Here is a 24828-nt window from a genome sequence, read left to right as displayed (position 1 = left end):
AGCCCCACCTATAAGACCTCAGGGCAGAGGACACAAGGAGTGGGGCTGTCACAAAATGCTACCTGGTGAAGTTTGACAGCAATAGGTGGTCCATATGGGAGTGTAAAAGGTCTTTGTGACCCTGGGCACCTGGTCTAACAGGCTCCTTGGTTTAGTGTATGAGGTGCAGCTCTGGCCCCCTGGGCTGATGTTTCAGTGGGACAAAATCCACCTGAGAGGATGGTTTCTTACCCTCTTCACTAACATTGCTGGGAGGGGATCTTTTGAGCAGATAACACAGAGAAGGGAGTCTCCTTAAGGGGACTGGCCAGCTCATAAAGTAAAATAAAACAAAACATTCTCTCCATTTACCATTTTTTACTCTGATTCCTAAGAAGGGTTCAGGAGGGATTTCAGAGACATAAGACATTTCCTTCAGAGTTTCTTGGAAGGAAAGGGGGTATGTGTTTCTGAGGTGCACTTACATAGGGCTTATGTAGCGTTCCTTTCTGTTGCCTGCCAAAAACAGCAGCCATCATTTCCTGCCACCTGGGGCTGCTGTGACCTGTGGTCAAATCCTGCTTGTTTCCAGCTCTAATCAAAGCAAGACCTCTGAGGAACAAAAGGTGACTGGGATCAGCACAGGTGACTACCAAACTCCAGCCTTTCCCAATAAGCATGTGTCATAGCCACAGAATATTCACTCAAGCCGGTTATATTTTTTTCTACCTAAGATAGGGTCCTTTCTTCTTTCTGGGATAGCTGGCAATAAAGCTGAAAGGCTCTAGGAGCCAGCTTCCATGGCAGTGACCTCTAGGCCGGGCAAGGCTCACCTCAACACATCTAGTGCCATTTTTTCTTTCCCTGCTGTCTGTTACTGCTCCAGAGGGAAGCCTTGTGCCTTTGGGATTAGTTCTATGGGTGACAACAAAGTCAGCTATCTCCCGATAGGTCAACACACCAGAGAAAGGGAAAAGAGCTGGAATGTGTCTCCATCTGGAGACTAACCCAAGAGGCTTCTTGTAGTGAAGAGAGAAGAGTTCACCAGGATTATTGCCTTCAATCCTTTGGGGATGGTTCCAGTCTAAAGATGGGTGACATCATCTCTCCAAGACCCTATGCTGAATGTAGATGGGGACACTGACACATCTAAACAATTTAGACCTGAAGGCCGCAGACCCCATGCCACTGGGCTTCCCAGTTAGCTGTATCAAAGGACAGAGGTGAGGCAGGCACAGAAGCAGTGCTGGCAAAGAAGGCTGCCAGGACCACAGGATCACTTGGACTTGAAGAATAGCTTATCACACTAAATTGTTTCAGGCATTTTCTTAAATGATAGCAGTTGGGGGCTGAGCCAGGATAATATGAAGGACTAAAAAAAAAAAAAAGCACAAACTAAAAAACAAAAAACAAAACAAAGTTGTGTTCTTTAAACAACCTATACACACACCCATGCATATGCCAGACATAAATGATGTGCATGGACAGCATCTCCCTAAGAGAGGCAGGTAGTGGAACGTGGAAATGCATCCTGGCTCACTGCCAAGTCCAGTAAAATGACCTAAGAAATACTCTGTATTTCCGGACGCCTGGGTGGCTCAGTCGGTTAAGCTTCCGACTTCAGCTCAGGTCATGATCTCACAGTTCGTGAGTTTGAGCCCTGCATCGGGCTCTGTGCTGACAGCCCAGAGCCTAGAGCCTGCTTTGGAATCTGTGTCCCCCTCTGTCTCCACACCACCCCTTGTGGTGTGCTTGTGCTCGGCCTCTCTCTTTCAAAAATGAATAAACATTGAAAAAAATTAAAAAAAAAAAAGAAATATTCTGTATTTCTTTTAAAAACTTTTATTGCGCATAAAATGGCCCATTCCCCTTCTGCCTAACTGGCAGCTCAGTTATTACCACCTTTCAATTTTTTTCCTTTAAACCTCCTGCCCCACTGAAAAATTTCTTCTTCTGAAAGGATAGTCTATCATTGCTGGTCAAAAGCAACTGCTGGATAGTTTGAGGGCAAAGGCCCAAATATATCACCTGAGCAGGGTTAGAACCCCACATGGAGTCCCTTAGACTCAGGAGTAGGGGTGCCTACAGCCTTCCCTCTAGTGACACTGGACTGGTTGTCCACTGTATTGGCCTTGTGTTTGGGCTCAAACTCTGGCATTTCATACATATATATACACACACATTGATGTGTGTATATTTATATATATATTCTCTGTCTCCTGCCTTCAAGAGGACTTAAATGTCAGGAAGGGGACCTGCCTGGAGCTGCATGCATTTCCAGAGTTGGAAAACATTTCACGCAGCATGTCACCAGGGTACTAAAATAAACTGCAAACTAGTGGTTATAAAATGGGAGCTTTAAAAAAAAAGGTGCACTACTAGAACCTGAAGTCGCAACACCATTGGGAGTGGAGAACTGGCAAACATTTTGCAGGCTGGTGGATTTTTGAAGCTTCTCTGCAGAGTCTTCAGTCCCCCTTCTATTAACTGCAGGCAGCAGTGTGCTTCGGCAGAGTGCAGAGTGTTAAAAGGCTGACCAGTACTGGCCGGCAGCAAGGGCAGACGGTAACATCTGGTGCTCCTGCTACATTAAGCTACTTACAGCACATCGCTATGGCCGCATCCCTTACCAGCCACTTCGTAAACTGCTTCCTTGTTCTGGGATAAGCAGGAGCCACAAGGGATGCAGGCACAGCTCTCCTGGGGCTTGGCTAGTTAAGGTGGCATTCAAGAGGTGAAGCAGGTTAGGGACAAGGCCACCTGATGAAGGTCCTGTCTCAAGTCCAATTTTACTGGAAGGTTGAGGTTTAAAGATAGAATCTAGAACACCCACCCCTCCCCTTTTTAAGAAAAGCATAAAAATGGAGATTCTGTCTCATTAGAAAACAGAAAGTGAAGAAGTCAGAGCTGTGACAGCTGCTAGCAGCACATCTGGATTTCCACAGGAGAGAGATGGCAGCCTTCGGACAAAGTGAAGAGTTAAGACAGGTTCTTTGCTCCTTTGTACTAAGAATGAATGTTCAAGTTGAGGCATGGTGTGGGTCCCCCTGGAGGTTCCAAGGTCAGCACGGACACCTGATCTAGGCTGCCTTGAAGAGCTGCCAGGCCTCTGTTCTCTCTACACAGGCCCCTCTCCACCAGAAGTCTTCTGCTGGAGGACCCTCCCGGATGGGCCTGGCCCTGACAGGAATCCTCCCAGGGTGGACCGCATGTCATTGTGTGGCTGGACAAGCCCTGTGCCACCAGATTTTCCCACACCGTGGCTCTATGAGCTGCACAAGGCCAGTCTCTGGTTGAACTAGGAGAAGTGAGCAGTTTGGCTCAAGGAGCTGGTTACATGGTGCTCATTACCCCTGCCTCCCCATGGAGATCTGGGTGCAGAGGAGGTCTGGGGTGGCGTTAACTGTGAGAGACCAACCTAAATTCCAATATGTGCTACAACACTTGCATCTCTGTCTGGTGGGACCTGAGGCTGGGCTGAGGGGAATTCTCATCAGCTAGATGGATTACAGGGTCCCACCATACACTGTCTCGGCCAGCTTGGAAAAGGGCTTACCCCCAAACTTTAATAAATATGCTGTGGGAGGTGAAACCCTGGCACCAAAGCAGAGAAAAAAAAAAAAACAAAAAAAATGGGTTCTGCAGAGCCAGGGTTCAATAGAGAGAGGTGAGTGACATCTGTGCCTTTTGGCCTGGCCTCAAACAGTGCTGAAATGTACCCCTGACAGATGAATGGTGCAGACACAAAAGTTTGGTACCACAGTAAGAGTGAGCCAGGTGAAGGAGAAGGTGCCAGACACAAAGTACAGGAGGGGACAGAAGAGCTACAACCAAGAACCCACACAAGGGTCTCAGCTGCTCCCTAATGCCAACTGGGTCAGCAACACGATGAAGAAGGCTAATAAATAGACAGCTGTAACAGCATTCAGTCAGTTTGGGATGGGACTGTGTAGGACGCAGCAGACACCCCCGTCACTCCTACACCGGGTGCCACGTGATCAGTGTCTCTAGTAAAGATATAAAAATGAAGTTACTTCTTTTCAAGTATTAAAAAAATAAGTTAATTGACAAAAAGGGTCCGAAGCGGCTGAGCGTCTTGCCAGGTTGTCAGCTTCATTTCAATGTGCAAACACAGGAAAAACGTCAAGGAAAAAGATAATCTCCTGCCCCGACGTGAAGCGTTGAACAGTGACAACGCCTGTCTGTCAAGTGGGGGCTTGAAATGTCGGGCCTCATCCTGTCCCCCAAAGTCAGTATTTTCCAGTGTCAAAATTGTTGTGAATTAAAAGCAGAATGCAGCAATCCACAGGCCTCAGGCCAGAGCCAGAGAGAGGCCTGGGACATTTGGCCACCAGGGGTCCAGTGTGTGGTGCGGGGGTGCCGGGGAGCAGATCCCTCCTGGGTCCTCCTTCTTGCATAATGAATTCGGGAGCCAGCCCGCCTTCAGGTCCCCCTGTGATGCCGGTGTAGGCACTGACCTGCTGGCCACTGCCCCCTCCCAGGTTTTGATTCACATCTTGCCTCCTGGGGGGTGTTCTTCATTTCTTTGGTGGTGCTTCAGGGAGCACGAAGACGATGGCCATCCCTTCTGCTCTGTGGAGGCACACCCTGGCGGCTGTGGTTCTGCCAGAGAGGGGGCAGCTTCCGCCTCTTACCTCCTCCCGTGGAAGGGGCACCAGTCACCGTGCGTCCTTGGGGAGCGTGCAGGTTCTCCTTTTCCTGCGTTACGTGTCAAATGCTCTGTGTTCCTCTCTCTCTGGAGCGGGAAGTCAGGGTGGGCCTCTTCAAAGGAGGCTCCGCCACCTCAGATAATCATCCTCGCCTGGGGTTCCCCATAGCACAGACATTTGACCCACTTTTCAAGAGGCACGTAGACATTTCAGTGTAAACTCCCAGGAGGTGCCAGGTCTTCTCAGATCTTGCATCTGGGTGGTTTTTGGAAGAACCCAGCTTGGGTCAGGCAGATGCCACAGACCAGCCAGCCAGAGCACGGGTACAACTCAGGACCAGTTCAGGCTGAAGCCTTTAGACAGCATGACGGCCTCCAGGTCTTTGTCCTCCTCTTTTTCCCGGAGCCGCTGCTCCTCTAGCAGGGCCACGAGGGCATCTCTCTGCTCCACCACCTCCAGCATCTCGTTCAAGATCTTCTTCTCCTCTGACAACTCCTCCTCAGTTTTCAGGTGATCTGGGCAGTGGCCAAAGACATTAGGTCTACAGGACCAGGAGGCAGCAGGCCCACACCCAGCTTTCCAGAGCGCGCTTCCCCTCTTACCTTCCACAGCCATCCGCTCCCGAAGTTCCTGCTGCAGTCGGCTCTGCCGGTCCTCAAGTTCCAGCTCCCGGGCACTGGGATTGGGGGCAGGGGGAAGAGGGAGACAGTGACTTGGGGACCATATTTCCCCATCGCCTAAATTAGGAAACAGCTGTGCTCCTGCCGTGACAGGTGCTGAGCTGATAGCCTCCCCCATAGCTGGGTCCCCAATCTCAGGCCACTCACAAAATCATCAGCTCTGACTCGTAGCGCACCATGGCATTTTTCTCTTGCACCAACTTGAACCACTCCTGCATCAGCTTGGGGTCATCTTTCTTGCCCATGCCTGCCAAGAGAGAGGGTACGTCAGGCGCAGAAAATGTCTCCTGTCTACCCCGGCCGGCAGGAGTTATCACACTGGGGCAAATGTGCAAAGAGAGCCGAGCAGGATGCTGCCGGAACACTCCCAAGCCAGGTCCAAAGTTTGCCTACAGACATGGAGGGGGGCCATCATGCCTACCCCCAGAGCCTAACGGAGTCTGTGCTTTCCATCTGTCCTTCCCAGGCCCAGCCCTCACCCCCTCAGTAACCTGGTCACAGCTTATTTGGACCACTCCTGCTCAGTGGTTTAGTTCTTGGTATGTTTTAAGTGCCTTGCCCTCCTTTTTCCCATTCAGCATTTATTTGATACTTGCTATGTACTAAATCTGCTCTGAGGAAACCAGTCTCATGAATGAGGCAAATGCAAATTTATAAACTGCACTTACCCCTCCTTTTAAATTACCCTCATTAACCCAGCTCTTTTCTGGGCTACTGCCCCTCTCTGGGCCACTGACTGGTACTGATGCTAATCATTTCTTTACATCCCCATCAACGAGGTATCTTTTCTGAACTTCTGGCCCATCAAGTCTCCTGCATTGTATATGTAGTACATCCCAGGATGGCTATCAGGTTTCTCGCCAAGGGCAGAGAAACACCAGCAGACCCTAGAGACTAAATAAGGCAGTACTCTTTGACCCAATTCCAGCAGCAGTTTCTGGGGCTGGTGCTCTACACTAACACATGGCCGATACCTAAATCTCCATCAGGGGCAGTCTGACCCTGCTGGGCTTAACTGAAACAGGAGGACAGAAGGAAGAACCTTCCAAGGAATGAAACCACCTAAGGAGGGAACAAACTCTTTTTCCTTGGAACACAAAGAAGCTCATGGCAAGGGGCACCTGGGTGGATCAGTCGATTAAGTAGCTGAGTTTTGATTTCGGCTCAGGTCATGATCTCACAGTTTGTGAGTTTGAGCCCCACGTCAGGCTCTGTGCTGACAGTACAAAGCCCACTTGGGATTCTCTATCTCTGTCTGTCTCTCTGCCTCTCCCCTGCTTGAGCTTGCTCTCTCTCTCTCAAAAACAAATAAACATTAAAAAAAAAAAAAGCAGTAGCAGCTTGTGGCAATAGTGTGGTCCTGCCTGAAGCAAAATACACATTACATCAGTGGTCTTCAATATTTTTGGATTACAAACCATTCTGAGAATCTCAGGAAATCTAGGGACTCTCTTCATAGAAAAATGCATGTGTACACATCCAGCAATCTTATATAAACTTCAGGGTGTTCATGGGCTTCTTGAAGTCCACCCATGGGCCCCAGGTTAAGAGGCAATAGACTGGGAAATCTTTCAAAGTGCCTTCCATTTTATGACTCACTTGGCTGGATGTCCCATCCCAGTAAAGACCAGACCCAGAAACATATGGAATATACCCTCAGGTGGGACAACTCCCCTGTATCAAACTCCTTTCTGTTTTCCTACATTCTTCCCATCTGACTTCCTTGCACACGGTTCAGAGATAACTCTCTTTCTGCCAGGTTGTTTGCTTGACACACAGGAGGCCCCTGCCAGTTAGTCTTTCAACGGGGACCACACTCTGGAGAGGCAGAAGTGAATTGCACTCACACAAGCAGGGTTTAGTGTTTGCACTGTGCCTGGGTGCACATGCAGCTATGCTTCCAAGGTGAAGTCCTGTCCCTGAGTCCTACTCTGAAGGATAGAAGCTCTCTCCTGACCAGCCAAGCCTGCTTCTGTGGAGTGCTGGGGTTTCTGGGGACAAAAGCTCTCCTTACCCGACCCAATAGACTTGGTCCTTAGGCTTTTAAAGCAGCCCACAGCTCAGTTCCATGCATTCCTTTCTGAGCGTCTCTGCACAGTGTGCCCACATGGCCATGGAAGATGGAGCCCTGAGGCATGCAAGCTGTCCAGTGCGGCAAGCTGTGAACGCACTGGGAGGTCTCTCCCTCCTTCCCACCTCCCCATGTGCAAGGACAAAAATTCCACTGGGAGACATCCGAACACTGCTCATGAGCTATGGTAGAGACTGTTCACAGCCGATGAGCAAAGGTATATGGCGGGGTGGGTGAAAGTCAAATGTGAGCGCCATGAAGAGCAGAGTAAGAAGTTAGCAAGGGTTAGTCATGACCACACTCCCCTTTCCCCTTCCCACATGCCTTTTCAACAACAATCTTATCACCACAACAGACTTCAAATCAGACAAACTTAAAAAAAAAAAATACACACACACACTCAGCAAGACACAGGGTAGAAAGTTTGCATCTAGTGCTGTTTTGTTTTGTTTTTGTTTTTGTTTTTGTTTTTTTTCTGGAAATAACTTGGGGACATCTGACCAGTCTTTGTAAGGACAGTATTCCTCGACGACACCAATAGAAATCTCTGCCACACAGGTAGGAGGTTCCTCACCTGTGTCCCTGGCCCCTCTATCTGCTAGATTTGAGTCTGAAAGGTCCAGCCACGAATACTGGCATAAATCATGGGATGCTCAGCTGCAGCCTGAAAGGCCCCTACCTGGAGGCTCTCTGGCTCCCCTCTGTACCCCAGTCCTCCCCAAGACAGTCAAAGGGATACTGTACCTTGTAAGAAACTGCCACATACTCATAGAGTTTTGTAACAAAGCTTTCAAGTGTCAGAGAAAAAGAGAAATAACTGGATTTTGGGTCCCTGTTTGACTAGTGTTGCTATGACCCCTGAGAGGCAGTGGGGATGAGGTTGGGGGAGTTACGTTACCTTCCTGGACACAGCAAGGGCAGAAGGAGAGAGGTCTACGCCGTGGAGTCCCGCCACTGGGCTCAACTTCAAAAAGGACCAAACAAGGAAAAGGAGGAGGAGGAGACGAAGAAAGACAAAAAGGAAGAGGAGGAGGAGGAAGAGGAGTTTGGAAGTGGAGAGGGACAGGGAGAAGGTGAAATAAAAAACAAGCAGAGGACAAAAAGCATAAGAAGTGAGAAAGGAACAACAGGAGGAAAAGAAAAAAAATACAAGAAATGGAAAAGCAGAAACAAGGGAAACAAAGTCTACAAATGAATTAAGTCCTTTTTTCAGCACGGAAACTGAACAAGAGCAGACCCAGGCATCGGGCATGTGGCTTCAAAAAGGAATTCACGTGTTCCCTTATGATGGTGGGTGGCTCTTGGGGTGAATGGGATGCTCCTTCTTCTTCTTACTGGGAAGGTGGTGACATCTGGGTATTGGGTTCCCTCCTCAAAAATACCCAAAGCCCCTGGGACTTGTCTGCCTATCTCTGTGGAACAGTTCATGTTAAATATGTGGCCAACACTGCTCCTAAGTTTGCAGGTGATAACCTCAGGTCACCAACCAAACCTGTGTGAAATATTCTAAGATGTCACCACAGACGCATGCACTCCACGTAAAACTAACCCTGGGTAAGTCTAAGGGATTGCCATGCCCACAGAAAGAAGCTCTGAATCTATGGAGGCAGCACCTGACCTTGGGATGGGCTTCCAGGGCTGATATCTGTAATGCTTTGAATTCTGATCCAGGGTGACTTGAGGGAAACATAACTACACAGGGGCAACTTCCACCAGTCCATCTCACTATCCCCCCATGTACCAGGGAGAGACAACCACCCCCTTTTCTTCTGCCCCTCCATCTCCACAAAGGGTTCCAATGCCACATCTAGGGGAAGGCTGTCATACTTTGGACTGGAAGACCAAAAGGGGTGAGCTGACAGGACATGCCGAAAACTCACAGTAACAATGCTGGTAAGAGTCATGGACGGGGCAACTGAGAGAAGACAGTGTGCAGAGAGACATGTCTAAGACTTAGGGAGACCTGATGGTTACCCAGGAGGAGGGAGGGGAGCCCAGCAAGGGACCATCACAGAACCACCAGGGCACACACAGGAGACACAGGCTCAGAGAAATGGCCTCAGGACTACAGGGAGCAGGGGCAGTTTTAGGATTAGAACAGGGTTTAACAAATAGACCTGTTTTAGTCAATAAGAGGGCTAAATAGACAAGCTATTGGTTGATGGGCCCTTCTGCTTTGCAAATGCAGGCACCACATTTTCCCTTTCTTTCATGCCCTTCAGTGTTCATCATAGTGCTTTGTGCACAATGAACCTAGTATCAGGTAATACTTCAAAACTAAAGCCAGAGACTTGTTTGTGGGTATGCATGTGTGTCTGCAATGTTGATTACATCCAGGGTTCTAAACAGACATGACTGTGATCAGCTGATGCACTGGGGTTGGGAAGAAAGGCTCCTTTCTCTGCTTATAGCTGATCCACATTCAACCTTCTCTGTTTCAAAGTGCAGACTCCCTGTTGGTGCTCAGAATACCTGGATAAATCTCATGACATACAATGTCAATGTAACATTCTCTGTTGCTTCCTGGTAGTGATATTATATGCAAACACACCTGTGGTGCAGAGTGGAACAGTGTCCACATTCATTAGCAAGGGACAGTGACTTGATACACAACCAACACAGTTGAGCCCATGTACCTGCATGTATGTTTAAATGTGTTTCTACTTTCTGGATATCACAAATGTAGCTTTTAGTTCTTTTTATGTAGACCACATCCTCATACACCCTTTCCAACACAGATGACAATATGAGGTAACAGGATATTCAGAACAGAAATTAGCAAATGAAATTAGAAAAGGGGACATCAGGTAAAGCAGGTGTTAAAAAAAAGTATAAAAAAAAAAAAAAAAAGAAGAAGGCATTATCCTAATAACGGAAGGCAGAATGGGAACCCCTGGAGAGGAGCTAGTGGAGCTGACAGGATGCATGGCTATGACTTTCCTCTTCAGACTTTCCTTCATGCTCCAAATTCTAAGTAATAATATACACTACTTTAATAATCAGAAAAATGCCCAATAAATACTGCTTTAAAAATAAGAAGGGGAGGGGCGCCTGGGTGGCGCAGTCGGTTAAGCGTCCGACTTCAGCCAGGTCACGATCTCGCGGTCCGTGAGTTCGAGCCCCGCGTCAGGCTCTGGGCTGATGGCTCGGAGCCTGGAGCCTGTTTCCGATTCTGTGTCTCCCTCTCTCTCTGCCCCTCCCCCGTTCATGCTCTGTGTCTCTCTGTCCCAAAGATAAATGAACGTTGAAAAAAAAAAAATTAAAAAAAAAAAAAAATAAGAAGGGGAGCCTGGGTGGCTCAGTTGGTTGAACGTCCGACTTCAGCTCAGGTCATGATCTCACGGTCCGTGGGTTTGAGCCCTGCATCAGGCTCTGTGCTGACAGCTTGCTCAGAGTCTGGAGCCTCCTTCGGATTCTGTCCTTCTCTCTCTGTCCCTTCTCTCTCTGTCCCTCCCCCACTTGTGCATAGTCTAACTCTCTCAAAAATAAATAAATGTTAAAAAACAATTAAAAATTGTATGGAAACCAATTTGGCAATAAATTATATTTAAAAAATAAAAAACCAAGAAGAGAAAAAAAATTTCTTTTTGGTTCTCAAAAAAAAAAAAAAAAAAAAAAGAGAGAGAAATCAAGGGGAAAAAACCAGTTAAACAAGGGGAGTTCCACCCAGACTTGAATCTGAAGTGAGCATGCAAGGAAAGCACAGAGGTACTGATTTTGAGTGTAATTTCTTTGCCTTTTTTGGAGATGTGAGAAATAGATGATTTGGTCCACTAGTTCTAAGAGCAAACATATCATCAAGCTTATGGCAAATACGAGTTTTTTAGAAGTTTATTATGGTTAAAGTGCTAGGGTGCTAGGTCTCTGTGTCTTTGTAATGGGTACCGTATGTGTCACTTATCAGACCATTTTGGTGTCTCCTGAGGACTGTAGTCATCACCTCTGAGCAAACCCAGAATTTGGTCCTGGTTGGAGGCTTCTCAGCAGCAGGTCTACACTCTCATCCTGGACTACTCTGTCTGCCTTCCAGATGCTGCAGGCTCACCTGCCCCACTTTCACCCTGGCAGCAAACTCAAGTTCTTCCTCTGAAGCAGTGCTTTCTTTTGAGAGGTGGCCACCATCAGTGGTGCTCTAGCACCCACTCATCTTGACATCTGGGGGCAGGGATGAGATGGGTCATTGGATTTTGAAAAGTGGCAGAATATCAGATTTAGTGGGATGCATGTAAGAAGCATGAATAGTGCTTTCATTTCAAAACATTCTCACATGTATTATTTCATTTGAGCCTTACACTGGTCCCAGGTGGCTACCTGGACAGGCATTAGCTTCTCTATTTTCAAGTGAGGGATCTGAGGCTCCAAGTAGTGGCACAGCCTGACTAAACCCTTAATCTTCCTCTCCCATTCTGAAGTAAGAGTTTGCCCTCTTTTTTTGAACATTTTTTTTAATGTTTATTTTTGAGAGGGAGAGAGAGAGAGAGAGAGAGAGAGACAGAGCAGGGAAGGGGCAGAGAGAGACAGAGACACAGAATTGGAAGCAGGCTCCAGGCTCTAAGCAGAGCTGGATGCGGGGCTCAAACCCACAAGCTGTGAGATCATGACCTGAGCTGAAGTCTGATGCTTAACCAACTGAGTCACCCAGGTGCCCCAAGAGTTTGCCCTCTTTAAAGGGCCAAGAGGGACGCCTGGGTGGCTCAGTCAGTTAAGTATCTAACTCTTGATTTCAGCTCAAGTCATGATCTCACAGATCGTGGGAAGGAGCCCCATGTTGGGTTCCATGCTGGTAGCATGGGGCCTGCTTGGGATTCTCTCTCTCCCTCTTTCTTTGCCCCTCCCCTGCTCACTTCCTCTCAAAAAAACCCCAAACGTTAAAAAAAATAATAAAGGGCTAACAAAGGCTCTAGGCAAATCTAGCAAATGGCTGCTGGAAGCAGCTGGGAGAAGAGTCACACATAGACCCTACTCAGAATGCCAGACCAGGAAAGCTGGCAATGTCATCCCTTCCTCCCATTATTCTGCAGAGGCCCAGACAGGTTAAGTGACTTTGCTGGGCATATGGTGAAGCTAGGACCTGAATCCTAGGTTGGCCGCATTCTCCACACTACCACTTTGCCCTGATCTGTTTGGATACCTCACTCTAGACCCTGTCTCTCATGTGGCCCGGGGCCACTCCAGGAGCAAGTTGGTGGGCCAGTCTCCAGGATTCTTGAACAAAAATAAAGGGGATGTCCAGGTCTGGTATACAGCTGAGAAGCAGCTGTGGGCATCTGCCTCATCCCAGATACTTATCTCTTCCCATGATACAGGCTCCCAGTTCTCATTGTTGGACAAAGGAGCCCTCACCACAGGCTTCAGGGTCTCTACCTGCCTGGTAGACCATGTGGAGACTCTAGTCAGATGGGCTAGGGAGATATCTAGATTCCAGAAGCCCCAGCCTGGGACTAGAAGGTTCCAGCCTAGTACTGTGCACCAGAGACATGAGGAAAATGGGCTTTTTATAAGCTGAATCACCACTTGTATTTTCACACAAAAATACAGAATTCTAAATGATCAGCTTACAAACATCATCACCCTTTTACAGGCTCAAAAATTGCACCCCTCCCCCAACATTTTCCCTTTTGATACACCGTAGCTTGTTTCATGTATAAAAATCTGTAAAGTACCCCTGGGTTAGATGACTTCCTTTCCAGCTACATATGTGGAAAATCCTGCAGAAAGTAAGAGATTCTTTTTCACTTCCTTTTGGTCTCTGAACAAGCTCCAGGTGTCACGGATAGGAAACAGGTATGTTTATTTCTCAGTCACATTTTGTGCTTCTATTTTCCTGCTGCAGTAGCTCTGGGCCAGTCTCCGTGGGCCAGCCTGTGCAGCCTTCATCTTGCCTGGGTGGACTTTCACTCATTTCTCAAACTTGTTTTTGGTAGTAATGCTACTATATTTACTGATAACTGAGCCAGCATTGCAGCAATACCTTTTTATACAATTCATCCTACAGATACTACCAGAATGTTGTTCATCTTTTCATAAGGGAACATCAGGGGCATTACCTGTCATGCCCAAGCTCCATCTGCCAGATTAGCCTTGCAAAAAGCCACATGCCCAGGAAGGGGAGAACTTCTTGGTAATTCGGGTATAATGAACAAGGCTTCCATTGATTTTCTTTTGTGTTTTTCAGGTTACATAGCCTGAAGCAAGGGAAGACTGACCAAATGTTTTGTTAACTAGTTGAGTTATACTCAACTGTTCTGACTCCTCAACCCAGGAAACCCATTTGCTCAGTATCAATGCTATGCTTCTGAGAAGAAGTAGCTTTTGCATTGCAAGGCTGAGGTGCCCAATCCCAAACTCAGGGGCAACAACGAACACTTTGGCCCTAAGAGGGAACCAAGTTGGCTAGTTTGTACTGCTGCCGGGTGGTAAGCAAGCATCACGATACGGTGGAAGGTTTCTGGTCTAGCAGGCCCAGTCTACATACACAGACAGGGCTAAGATGTGCCTTGTCTTATAAAAACTCAGTGCAGCATGAATCTCTAGATTGGGGAAAAAAATGAAGCCCTCCTCCAAAAAAGAAAACTAAAAAAGCATGTAAGAATGGAGATCCAAGGTATACACATGCAAACAGACACACACACACACACACACACACACACACACACACACACGCTTGGAAATCTCAAGGATTTTAAAGTTCCTAAGCAAAAACAGAGCAAGGCTAATAATGCTCAGACCAAAAGACAAGTAAAAAATGTACCAACATCAAATTAAGGGAAGCCAATAGAACAGAAAGGGAGGGGAGGTGAGAAGGCCTGGGGTGAGCCTTCCTGTGTCTCTGCCCCAACTCACCAGCAACCATGAAAGACCACTTTCCAGGCCTTTCTGTTACATTTTTGAACAATTCATGTTCTTTCAATTTCCCTTTGAGACATACAAATCAAATGGGGAGGTCTTCGAAAATGAGAGTTTAGGTATATGTTTTTAATTGAAAGTTCTTTGGAAGAGAAACAGTTTTTATATCTAAAGATTTCCAATCATCTATCTGTTCTAGTGCAAAAAAATGTGGTGGCTGGACCAGTTAGGGAGGGCCTGCTCAGAGTCCTGGGGAAGAAAAAGGAAAGGGAGTGAGGTCACTTGGGGACACTTCCTCTCTGGTACAGGGTTCATTATGTGTCCTTCTAATGGTTTCTTTTGAAACTACAAGATTCAACTATACGAAGGAGAGATCTTTATTCTCTATACTGTGTGGCTCAAAAAAAGAATTTTGATACAGGTTTGGAACTTAATATAGTTAGCTGAGGGCCACTGAAAGACCCTATCCAAGCAATATAGTTTACTAGGCAGAGGACTGGGCAGGGATCAGGAGTGTGGACTTCTGTGGGCAGGATATGGAATTCTTAACACTTGAACACTGCTTGGAGCTTCATCTCACCCACCTGATAAGATTGGTGCTGGGGCCCAGCAATGGGGTTGCCCTGTAGCCTTTTGGTGATGTAAGAGTAGAGAAACAATTAGGCTCTATAATTCAGGCTCCAGATTTCAAAAGGGCAATTTTTCTTCTCAAATAATGAATATTACCAAGTATTCTAAGAATGAAACACCAGCAGAAAGTGAAAAGGGACCTAATTTTTGGCATCTATGTTTTCCTCCTGGAGCCGGGCAGGAACAGGGCCCAGAGGACCCTTTCTGCCAGGGGTACAAATCACTCCCGTCAGAATAGATGACTCTTTTTTGCTTCATTGGTAGGACAGTAGCAGCTTCTATGTGGTGAACAGAACCACAAGAAGTTTAAATTTAACACAGAAATCATAATGAGCTGGCAAAAGAGGAAGCAATGGGTTGATGAGAACCAAGTAGCAGGGGCTATAAGGTATTTGATGGTGGGGTATTTTATAATTCAGAAAATACACTGGGGTTTCTTTTTTCTTTAAAAAAATTTTTTTTAATGTTTTTATTTATTTTTGCGACAGAGAGAGACAGAGCATGAGCAGAGAGAGAGGGAGACACAGAATCGGAAGCAGGCTCCAGAATCTGAGCTGTCAGCACAGAGCCCGATGCGGGGCTCGAACCCACAGACTGTGAGATCATGACCTGAGCCGAAGTCAGATGCTTAACCGACTGAGCCACCCAGGCGCCCCGGGATTTCTTTTTTCTACTTATTTCCTTTTTCTCTGAAATTTGATGGAATTCTAAATCTGAGAGGCTAGAAGCTCTCAAGTCAGGGACACAGAACTGAAAATAGCCAACAACATTTTATCACCCAAGCATGGGAGTGCAGAAAACAAAACTAGACACACTAGGTAACCAGTGGCAACAGGATCTTGAGCTGGGAGGGAAGGGTGAATATAACTATAAAGGAATGGGTTTTGACAGTTCCTTCTGGGAGATTTTAAATTAAAAAAAAAATCTTTTTTCACACACTGAGATTCGTTTTTAGGATTGACATAAACATCTGCCAGGGCATGTTAGAAGGAGGTGGGAAAGGAGTCAAGGATATTAGACAGGAAATGGGATTTGTTAATTGGAATGCAAGCATCAGCCCTTTTACAGCATCAATGGCCATGAGTATGGAAGTCCCTGAACACACCAGAAGCTCTGGGGCACTGAAGGGATCTGAAGAGGGGTAGGTGTCCATGGGACCCTGGGGACAGAAAACAAGCAGCGACCAGCAGCGACCCAACCGACCCGAGGTCAAGAGCCTGTTTCCTTACCGCTCAAGGCTAACAATATGGAATTGTCATACAGTAGAAATCACAGAATTATGTCCTTGGCTTTTAAATGAATGGGCCACGAAGTGACTCTTAAAAGGATGGGATTATGGCAAAAAATGATAGACAATAATCTTTGCCAGTTCTTGTAAGACAACTTCTAGGCAAAGAGCCTGTAAGGGGAGATGAAGAGGTCAGAGGGACCATCCAAGGATGCAGGAACTCCAAGGAGGGGCCCGAGTCTCCCCTGGTTAACCTCAGGATCAGCTGCTTGGCACTCCTCTTAACAAAACTGCCCAAAGTCTAGAAATGAGACTCACGGATTCGTTATTACCCTAATCAAATACAAATGGTAAGCTTTGTATAGTCAAGACATCAAAAATCGTGAATTCCTTTAAGGCAGTGGTTTTCTTGCTTTAGAGGGCATGAGAGTCACCTGGAAGGTTTGTTAAAACACAGATAACCATGCCTCACTTCTAGAGTTTCTGATTCTGAAGGTCTGGGATAGGGCTTGGAAATTTGCATTTCTAGTAAGCTCCCAAGTGATGTTGCTGATGCTGCTGGTCCAGAGACCATACTTTGAGAACTGCTGCCTTAGGCTTTTCCTATCTTCACTGAAAAGAACTGCAAAGTAACTTCCATGACACAGCGAGGAGGGAAGGACATAATTATAGGCATCTGTCAACACAGCCTCAAGGTCAGTGAATTTGGGCAGAAATCACAACTGCATCTTTTTCCATGCACTTGGATCTTTTAGGGGAAATATGAACGCAGCCTAATGAAAATGGGTGAGGCTGAGTTCTTTACACGTTTGGTTCTTGAGTGTGACTGGCAGTGAGATTCCTAGTGGATGTGATACCTACATGTAAGGAATGAGAATGAAATTCAGGGCACAGGTCATACTGGGGAAGGAGAGAGAAAATGTGTGTGTGTGTGCATGTGAATGCATGTGCATGTGGGTTACTACTGTCAAATGACTAAACTATATTAGAGGGACCAGGATGCCGATGTGAGGTTGATGGGGAAGGGTAGGTGAACTTTTATTAAAAAAAATTAAATTAACCCGGGGCAGCAAAGGCTATCTCAAATCTTCCTCTGGATTATTTATGTGCAGGGGATCCAGCATGCTGCTCCATTATGAGCTGGAAAAGGGCCTGTGCTTTTGCCATTTGGTTACCAGGTTGATATCTTCTTGTTGTTTGTGAGCAGAGACTGGGAAGGGCGGGCGGGGAGAGGGTGTCAGCAGGGTTAGTGTCAGCAACAGATGCTGCTATACATACCACCCAGATGCAAGTCGATGAGGTCACTGTAATAAGACTCTCCCCAATAGTCTACAACAAGGAATTGGTGAAGAGAGAGTTACTGGATCACATAACCCTCCTGTGCCCCCATACCCAAAGCAATCAATGACATGAAGCATAAGAAACAGAGATACAGCAAGAAGGCGAGGAGAACAGCTGGAGAGCATGCATCTAAGTACATTACAATACACACGTGCTGTAGCTACATACTTCCTGGTGGTGGAAGGGAGTGCTCACTAAAAACCACAAGTGATACAGTTAATAGCCAATTAGCAATGTGATTGCTGTTTAGACCTCTGATCAGTTAAGACAGAACAGAAGGCCTTGGCTTTGCTGGGAATCCTGCCTCTGCTGGGACTCAACTGCATCTAAGATTTTTAAAAATTCAAGGGCAGATCAGGGGCTACTTACTACCTTTTTACTGAACATTAGAAGCCCCAGGCTGAGACATTGAAGGCAAGATATGAACATCCTAAAAAAGCTCTGCAAGGCCACCAATCCTTAGGTTTAAAGGCAGTCAGAGCTCTCCCAAGAATTCACCTGTGACCCCACTGGTGAGCATATCAAACTCTTTGCAGAACCACTTTCACTGGATAGGTTTGAGATGAAGGAAATCCTGTTTCTTCTGAAATTAGGCCCAACTTCAGCCAGACTTCTTTTTAAAAGCACACAATGAACCGTGACTATTTGCCCTAGGGCTCCTGGAGGTCTGCTGGCCACAGGCACTCCTTGCCGTCCAGCTCCACGTGGCTGTGCAGCACAGATGTGACGTTCTTCACATGCCTGAGATGCAGAGACTGGTCACTGTGGAGGGCCTGAGCTTGGGCGGATGGTCCTCACACTCTCAGAATCATAAACATATGCAGAGTCCAACAAAAGTCAGCTGCTATGTGTTACCCTTTGCCTCCAAACCTCTCAATCTAAATGCTGATCCTGGCAGCCTTTTGTTCTACACGAGGGTTTCCCCTTTAAGAATGGACAAACCAGAAGGCAGAATGTAATCCTGGAATGGTTTTTCAACTCATGCTCAAGGCTGATTCAGTGGTTTAAATTTGAATCACAGTTCCAGAAACAAAAAGGGTTTCTCAGGTGCTCCACACTAGAAATCACATGTGCCCTAGGCTTGAAGGCTCTAAGCCTAACCCTGTGGCCCAAATATATGTCAGCCTTAGACCAGTGGAGATCAACAGGATGGCAGGTCCGTATCAGATCTCTTCTCTGGAAGGGCAGCCTGGCTAACACTCGGACCCCTTCAGACACCTATGGAGGCTTGAGCTCATCAGGCAGGACAGGATGGCAGGCTCAGCCAGCTGTGCACCCTCAGGGAAGGGACGAACTAGCACTGCTGGAAGACTCCAAACTATCATGCTCAACTGAGTCTATCTCCTTAAGGACTCAGCCAGGAGCAACCAGACTAACAACAGGAATGGAATGTAGAAGCAGGAGAGAAAGGACAGCCAATGTTCACAGTTCAGCCTCAAAGATGATCTCTGCCAAGTAGGACCAGGGCCACTGAGATTTCTGACAAGAGGCAAGCCTTGGAAGCAATATGTTTAAAATAAGAAAAAATACGTTTGGAAATACATTCTCATGGTAGGAGTTACTATATCTTGAGAATTTCCCAAATGTACCATGGGGAAATCTCCCAATGGAGCTACCAAAGCCTGTCTTTAAAAACAGGATAAATACGTATTTGGATGAAGGTGTTTTGATAAAGCTTTGCTTACAAGAGTTTGGACTAGAACAATGGTTTTCAAACTGTTCTGTGAAACCCTAGGGTTCTTCAAGTGGTCTTCCAACTAACTGATTCACAAGTACTTTGAACTCCTTTCAAACTTACACAAGACACACCACATTCAGAAGTCTGATATGCCAACTTTAACCCACTGAAGACCATCAACACATCAATCTGTGCTATCAGGCAAACTTGCTTTTGTGAGGCTCTCAGGACCAAGTTTCTTCGGCTCTCTGTGTGCAAGTGTCTGTAACTGCTGAAAATGTATTAGGGAAGAGGATATCTTACATATTTATTTAAATTCTGGCCTGCAAGTAGAGTACTTATCAACAATAGTACAGGACAGCATCCTGGGGAACCATCACTCAGTGAGACTGAGACTGTCAGAGCAGCTCCTGTCACAGTGCGGTCCTCTAGGAGGATGACATCCATGCTATGATATCACAGCAGAGTTGGCTTTTGTATTTACCACATGCCTGGGGGCTTTTCTCTGAGATCTACTCTTTATAAGAAATAAGGAGCTTCTGGGGCGCCCGGGTGGCTCAGTTGGTTAACAATCCGACTTCGGCTCAGAGGGTCATGATCTTGCAATCAGTGAGTTCGAGCGAGCCCTGTGTTAGGCTCTATGCTGACAGCTCAGAGCCTGGAGCCTGCTTTGGATTCTCTCTCCCCCTCTTTCTGCCCCTCCCCAGCTCACGCTCTAGTCTGTCTCTCAGAAGTGAATAAATGTTAAAAAAATTAAAAAAAAAAGAAAGAAAGAAGGAGCTGCTGTTAGATTTGTTAGTGATTCAACTGTGAAAACAATTCCTACTGCTCCACCTTTAGCTTCTAGCATGGAGGTAATTTCAACTGCACACATCCTGAGACGCCCAAGTGAACTGCTAAAACACTGTCACCATTCACAGCAACTCCCTCTGTGTGTCAGGATGCTGTCTCCACTGGGCCCCGGGGACGGACTGCATGTGGAGGCCTGTTATCACTGGAGGTATTTCCAAACTGGTGCTTATCAACATTCTTTTTGATTTAAACTTAACTTATAATTTGGCTGCTAAAAAACAAGTTTGAAAACCATTGACTTAGATGAAATCCTGGTTGTATATTTTTATGAAAAGATAATTACCTAAATAACTGGAAAGGGGAACTTTGGCAATCTCCCATGCCAAAGGGTAGATTTTTCTATGACCCCTTGGCAGTCAGCAGCTTGAATAACATGGCCTGTTACAGAAATACTGAAGCAATACCACAGACTTGAACTGCATGGGACCTGATAGGTGCTTTACAGAAACCATCAACCCTGGGGTGGGCCCACTGGAATTTCAGAACCCTGTGAGGAGGAGGCAGAGACTGTCTTCCTTGAGAACTTATGCTAACAATGAAATGGAGAAGCACATGCTGGTTGAGTTATTCTGACTACGTGTTGGAAGATCTATCCCTCACGTTCCATCTTGGCAGAAGTAACCTGTGGGAAAGGATAGGAAGGAATAAAGGTGGGCCAAGGCTCCCTCCTGACATCTTCAGAAGAGAAAGCAGTGATGGTAGGGCTCTGGGAGTCCTGTTACAACTGGTGCAGAGCATCCCTGCTGGGCTCAGGCTAACTCCCTCTGGGTGGGCAGGCTTTACTAAGGAGGCCAAGTAAGCACATGCAGGGCAGGGAGCCAAAACAAAATGGTGGGGGACATCACAGCTTCATTTGGAAGCCTGGAGACCATTTCAGGTGAACCCAAATCTCCACTCCTTGACACAGGGGCCAGTGCTTGCCTCGCAGTCACACGTCCCAGGCTTCTGGCTGACTGGCTGCTCAGTGGTTCAAGCTTTTGCTTTTGGTGGCCCAGGCTTCAAGCAGTAACTCCAGCGTCAGGTAAGGCACAAAACCAAGAACATCACATCCTCATCTTTCTCTCCCATCCCATCTCTTCACCTGAAGGTCATCATTGAATCAACTGGTCAGCTGCAATTTCTAGGCCTTGAAGGGCTTGGAAAGATCCACTTCTATGTCTGAACCCTGACGCCCCCCCACATGAACTTTGGACCTACAGAACCCTGTGAATTCATCTTGACATCAGGCACACACTGTGAGGTCAGCTCAGCAAGATCACATGGCAGCAAATGGTCCCATTCCTGACTGCCTCTTACTGGTTCTGCTTCAGTTTACAGAGAGCCCGCCCACCAGGAGATGCACCACCCCTGCCCTTCTGCATTGCTAGAATAAGGAGTTAGGGGTTACCGCAAAGTTAGGTCACCTCCTTTCTTCATCCCCAGCCTCACAACTTGAATGCTGAACCTGGAGGCCTGGGCTCTCTATAAGGAGAGGGAGGTTTCTCCATCCAGACACTGGACCGAGACTCATGGACTCTTGAGAAAGCCGAGATCAGTCACTCCATGCCTGAGTTGGAGCTATAGTTGGGGTTGGCCCAGTGGTTTCAAGGTCTTGAACCAACAGGGCTTCTTCCTAGGCCCTTGGGACTAGGGATGACTCAGGTTGTTCCTTGCTTTCTGTGTGCCCAACTGTGCTGAATCCACCTCACAGGCTCCTTGGATGAATGGTGGGGGTGATTGCACTATGTTCCACAGCTCTTCCCTGGGAATGGCAGCCACTGAGCACGTGGTCCTCACAGCCATTTCCCAGTGTCTACTCTGTGCTGGCTTGCCACCATCCCCTGAGCCTGTCCACCCTGCCCTGAGTGGCCAGCACACTAGGACACCTGTGTACTCCACACACAGGAGGCAGTGAGGACTCTGTGGAGCACATGCCCTCCTATTCCCTGTGAAGTCTGAGCAGGAGGGAGCCCAGAGAGCTAAAGACTGGAAGTGGCATGTGGGAAGCAGGCTGAGGGCCCTGCTCGTGCAGTTCTGTGATGGTTCCTTTTGGTACAGTTTCCCTCATTCCCAGTTATTTTCTTCTAGAGAAAATGATGGGGTGGGAAAGGAGGAGGAAGAGAGGAGGAGGAGGCCCAGTGCTTGCCACCAACAAATGAAGTGGACTGAGAGTTCGTTCTACAGATAAATGGCAAGCCCTCAGACAGGGCGGAAGAACAAGTCCAGGCCTTGGGGCAGTCCCAAACAGAGATGCTTTTCTTTTCCTCTGCTTACCAGGAAGCCCCAATCTCGGTGATGAAGGCCCCCAGAGAACCCTGCTGGAAAAGAAGCTGAATTCCAGACGAGGTGACACAAAACTAGCCTCCCATGGGGTGGGGCCAGGGGCTTTCCTTTAGGAACAAACCTCCTCACAAAGGAGACCCAGACAATACCTGCTTCACCACGGAGTGCCTTCTCCACAGCAACCCCTCTTTCCTCCAGCTGCCTCTGCTTCTCCTCCACCTGCTCCAGCTGCCGCTGGATAATCTACGGGAAAACAGAACAGTGTAAGTACCCAACTTTCTCTCTCACCTCCTAGCTTTCAGGAAGACAACTAAACTGTACAAACACAAACAGGGAGAAAAACAAATTAGATCCAAAAGTTGGAAAGTAGTCCATGGGCATTATGCCCAGAGTGTGGTGTGATGACCACCTACATCGAATCCCCCAGGGCCTTGTTAACAATGCAGACCAGGGCTTGTCATTAGTAAGCACCACAGTGTGTGGGTGCACATTAAAGGAGCAACCAGCCCTCTGCAGGGCAGTTCAAAGATAGAAGTGGATATAAGCTCCTGCAGGAAGGACTGACATTCTGCAGCCTAAGTAAGACCTTGCTAATAGTGAGGTTGCTAAAGCATTAGCAGGCGTTTTTGGAGAGTACTGCAGAAATCTTGTCTCTAAAAGATTAAAAAAAAAAAAAATCTAGAATGGAGCAATACGCCAGAATCTGTTTGGAAGCACACAGTGAGAAGTTTCTCTGTGCTCCATGGGGACTGATAATGGTTACTAGAAGGACATTCAACCCAGCAGCAGCCAATGGTGTATATCTGGAGAATGTCACACAGAAAATGAAATAAAATCCGGGAATCCAATCAATGTAGAGAATGTAGATACAGAATAATGTTCAAGAAAAGGATTAAAAGACTGGTGGTTTTGATGCTTGCTAAACATGGAATTCAAAGGTGTATCTTTGTTGGTATTTGGTTGGTTTGCTGTTAATGTTTCTCATTGTTGTATGAATACAACTATATACATATATGTATATGTATACGTATGTATATACATGTATGTATATATGTATATACATATATATATATATACACACACACACACACACAAAATTTCATTAAAAATCTTTTTTTTAACATCTATTTATTTTTGAGAGAGAGAGAGAGAGTGAGAGCTCAAGCAGAGGAGGGGCAGAGAGAGAGAAAGAGACACAGAATCCGTAGCAGACTCAGCACTGTCAGCACAAAGCCCGATGTGGGGCTTGAACCCATGAACTGTGAGATCATGACCTGAGCTGAAGTTGGATGCTCAACTGACTGAGCCACCCAGGCAACCCTCATTTTAAAAACCATATTATATTTAGATATCTTCTATACTTTGTATAAAAAATTATTTTTTGTTCCATGAAGAAAATCTAGAATGGTCTAGGATTTGTGAGGCCTGAAGACAGAGGCTGATGCCTGGAGGACAGCTCTGACCTGGAAACCCCAGGCCCATCAGAGGCTGCCAGGTCGCCTCTTGACAACAGCTGACTTTACAATGATTACTCCAGAGCAAGGAATTTAGGAAACTCAAAGCATGGCTCTTCCTTTCCTATGAGTAACTCCACAAAATCAAGGCTTCTATAGTTGCATCGAGCCAGATGCTTGTGGCCTGAGACTTTGGGGCTATCCTCTCAGTTATCAGGGATACCCCGTCTACCTCTGCTCTGTTCTGTTTACCTACCCTCATTGTGGACAAGGACAAGCATGTTAGAGAGGAGGGTGCTCTTTCACACTTGGAATTGTGGCCCCTTTGGGGATTTTACCTGAGCTCGGTGTAGCCGCTTCAGTTCCTCTTGCTTGGCCTGCCTCCTAGCTGCCTTCTGCACACGCCGGGTCAGCTTGGCGTTCAGTTCCTCCTCTGTGTAAGTTCTTGGCTGGAGAGAACGAGAGAGATTTCCTAAGTCAGGCGCAGCAGGCCTGGGACAGGTTTGGGTGCTGGTTGTCAGGGGGCACAGTGAGCACTGTCCCTAGGTTGCAGCTGCCCTTCTGCAGAGTGCCCATGGGGTGGACAGGGAGCTGTGAGGTGTGTGCAGACTCCCAGGCTGCAGCTCAGCCAGAGGCTTCACTGACACTCATCCTTGCTGGAGCCCTAAATGCTATAGGGTACAGCTAAAGATCTGCAAGTGAGATACTTCCCCACTGTGACAGGGACAGGAGGCTGAGTAGGGACTGACTGAGGGTCACATGCTCCTTTATCACAGAAATCACTTGTTTCCCATGTCAGGATGTCTGGTCTTTTTGAGATTTTCCAGGGGTAAAAATATGGTAATTAGGTCCCCTAAACCTCCTGCTTCTAGGAGACATATAGGGAAAGGAAAAAGAAAAATCAGGATCCTTTTATTTTCTTATTTAGTATCAAATGCTACTTTCTTCAGATGAGTGATATTTATAAGGTTCTTTAAGAAGTAACATCTGAAGTAGAGAAAATTGGGATGCCTCCATTCTAAGTTTGAGTGAACCCCAAACTAATACAGTCTGAAGGGACATGTGGAGGTGAACATGGACTGACTCCAGGGTCTGCACAGAGGCAGCAGTGGGCCACTGAGAAGGAGGGAGGAAGTG

At 46.9% G+C, this 24828-nt stretch overlaps 1 protein-coding gene across 1 annotated transcript in view; it reads right to left on the bottom strand.

Moving 5' to 3' along the window:
- Nucleotides 1–1703: 1703 nt before the first annotated feature.
- The window catches only part of MICAL3 (microtubule associated monooxygenase, calponin and LIM domain containing 3), a 120606-nt gene continuing 97481 nt past the window's right edge, over nucleotides 1704–24828 (bottom strand). Inside the window, exons 27-31 of the mRNA XM_047066980.1 lie at nucleotides 24030–24140; nucleotides 22387–22480; nucleotides 5477–5576; nucleotides 5252–5325; nucleotides 1704–5164 (exon numbers count right to left, since the gene is read on the bottom strand). Coding sequence (XP_046922936.1) covers nucleotides 4980–5164; nucleotides 5252–5325; nucleotides 5477–5576; nucleotides 22387–22480; nucleotides 24030–24140 — 564 coding nt within the window. The 3' untranslated portion in view covers nucleotides 1704–4979. The remainder of the gene's footprint in view (nucleotides 5165–5251; nucleotides 5326–5476; nucleotides 5577–22386; nucleotides 22481–24029; nucleotides 24141–24828) is intronic.

Source organism: Lynx rufus, unplaced genomic scaffold (genome assembly GCF_022079265.1).
Source record: "Lynx rufus isolate CCGP_SWC_20201006 ecotype Redwood Valley unplaced genomic scaffold, mLynRuf1.p SCAF_7, whole genome shotgun sequence".
NCBI classification, from domain to species: domain Eukaryota; kingdom Metazoa; phylum Chordata; class Mammalia; order Carnivora; family Felidae; genus Lynx; species Lynx rufus.
Note: the sequence above shows the minus strand (reverse complement) of the source record. Positions and strands in the feature narration are given on the sequence as shown.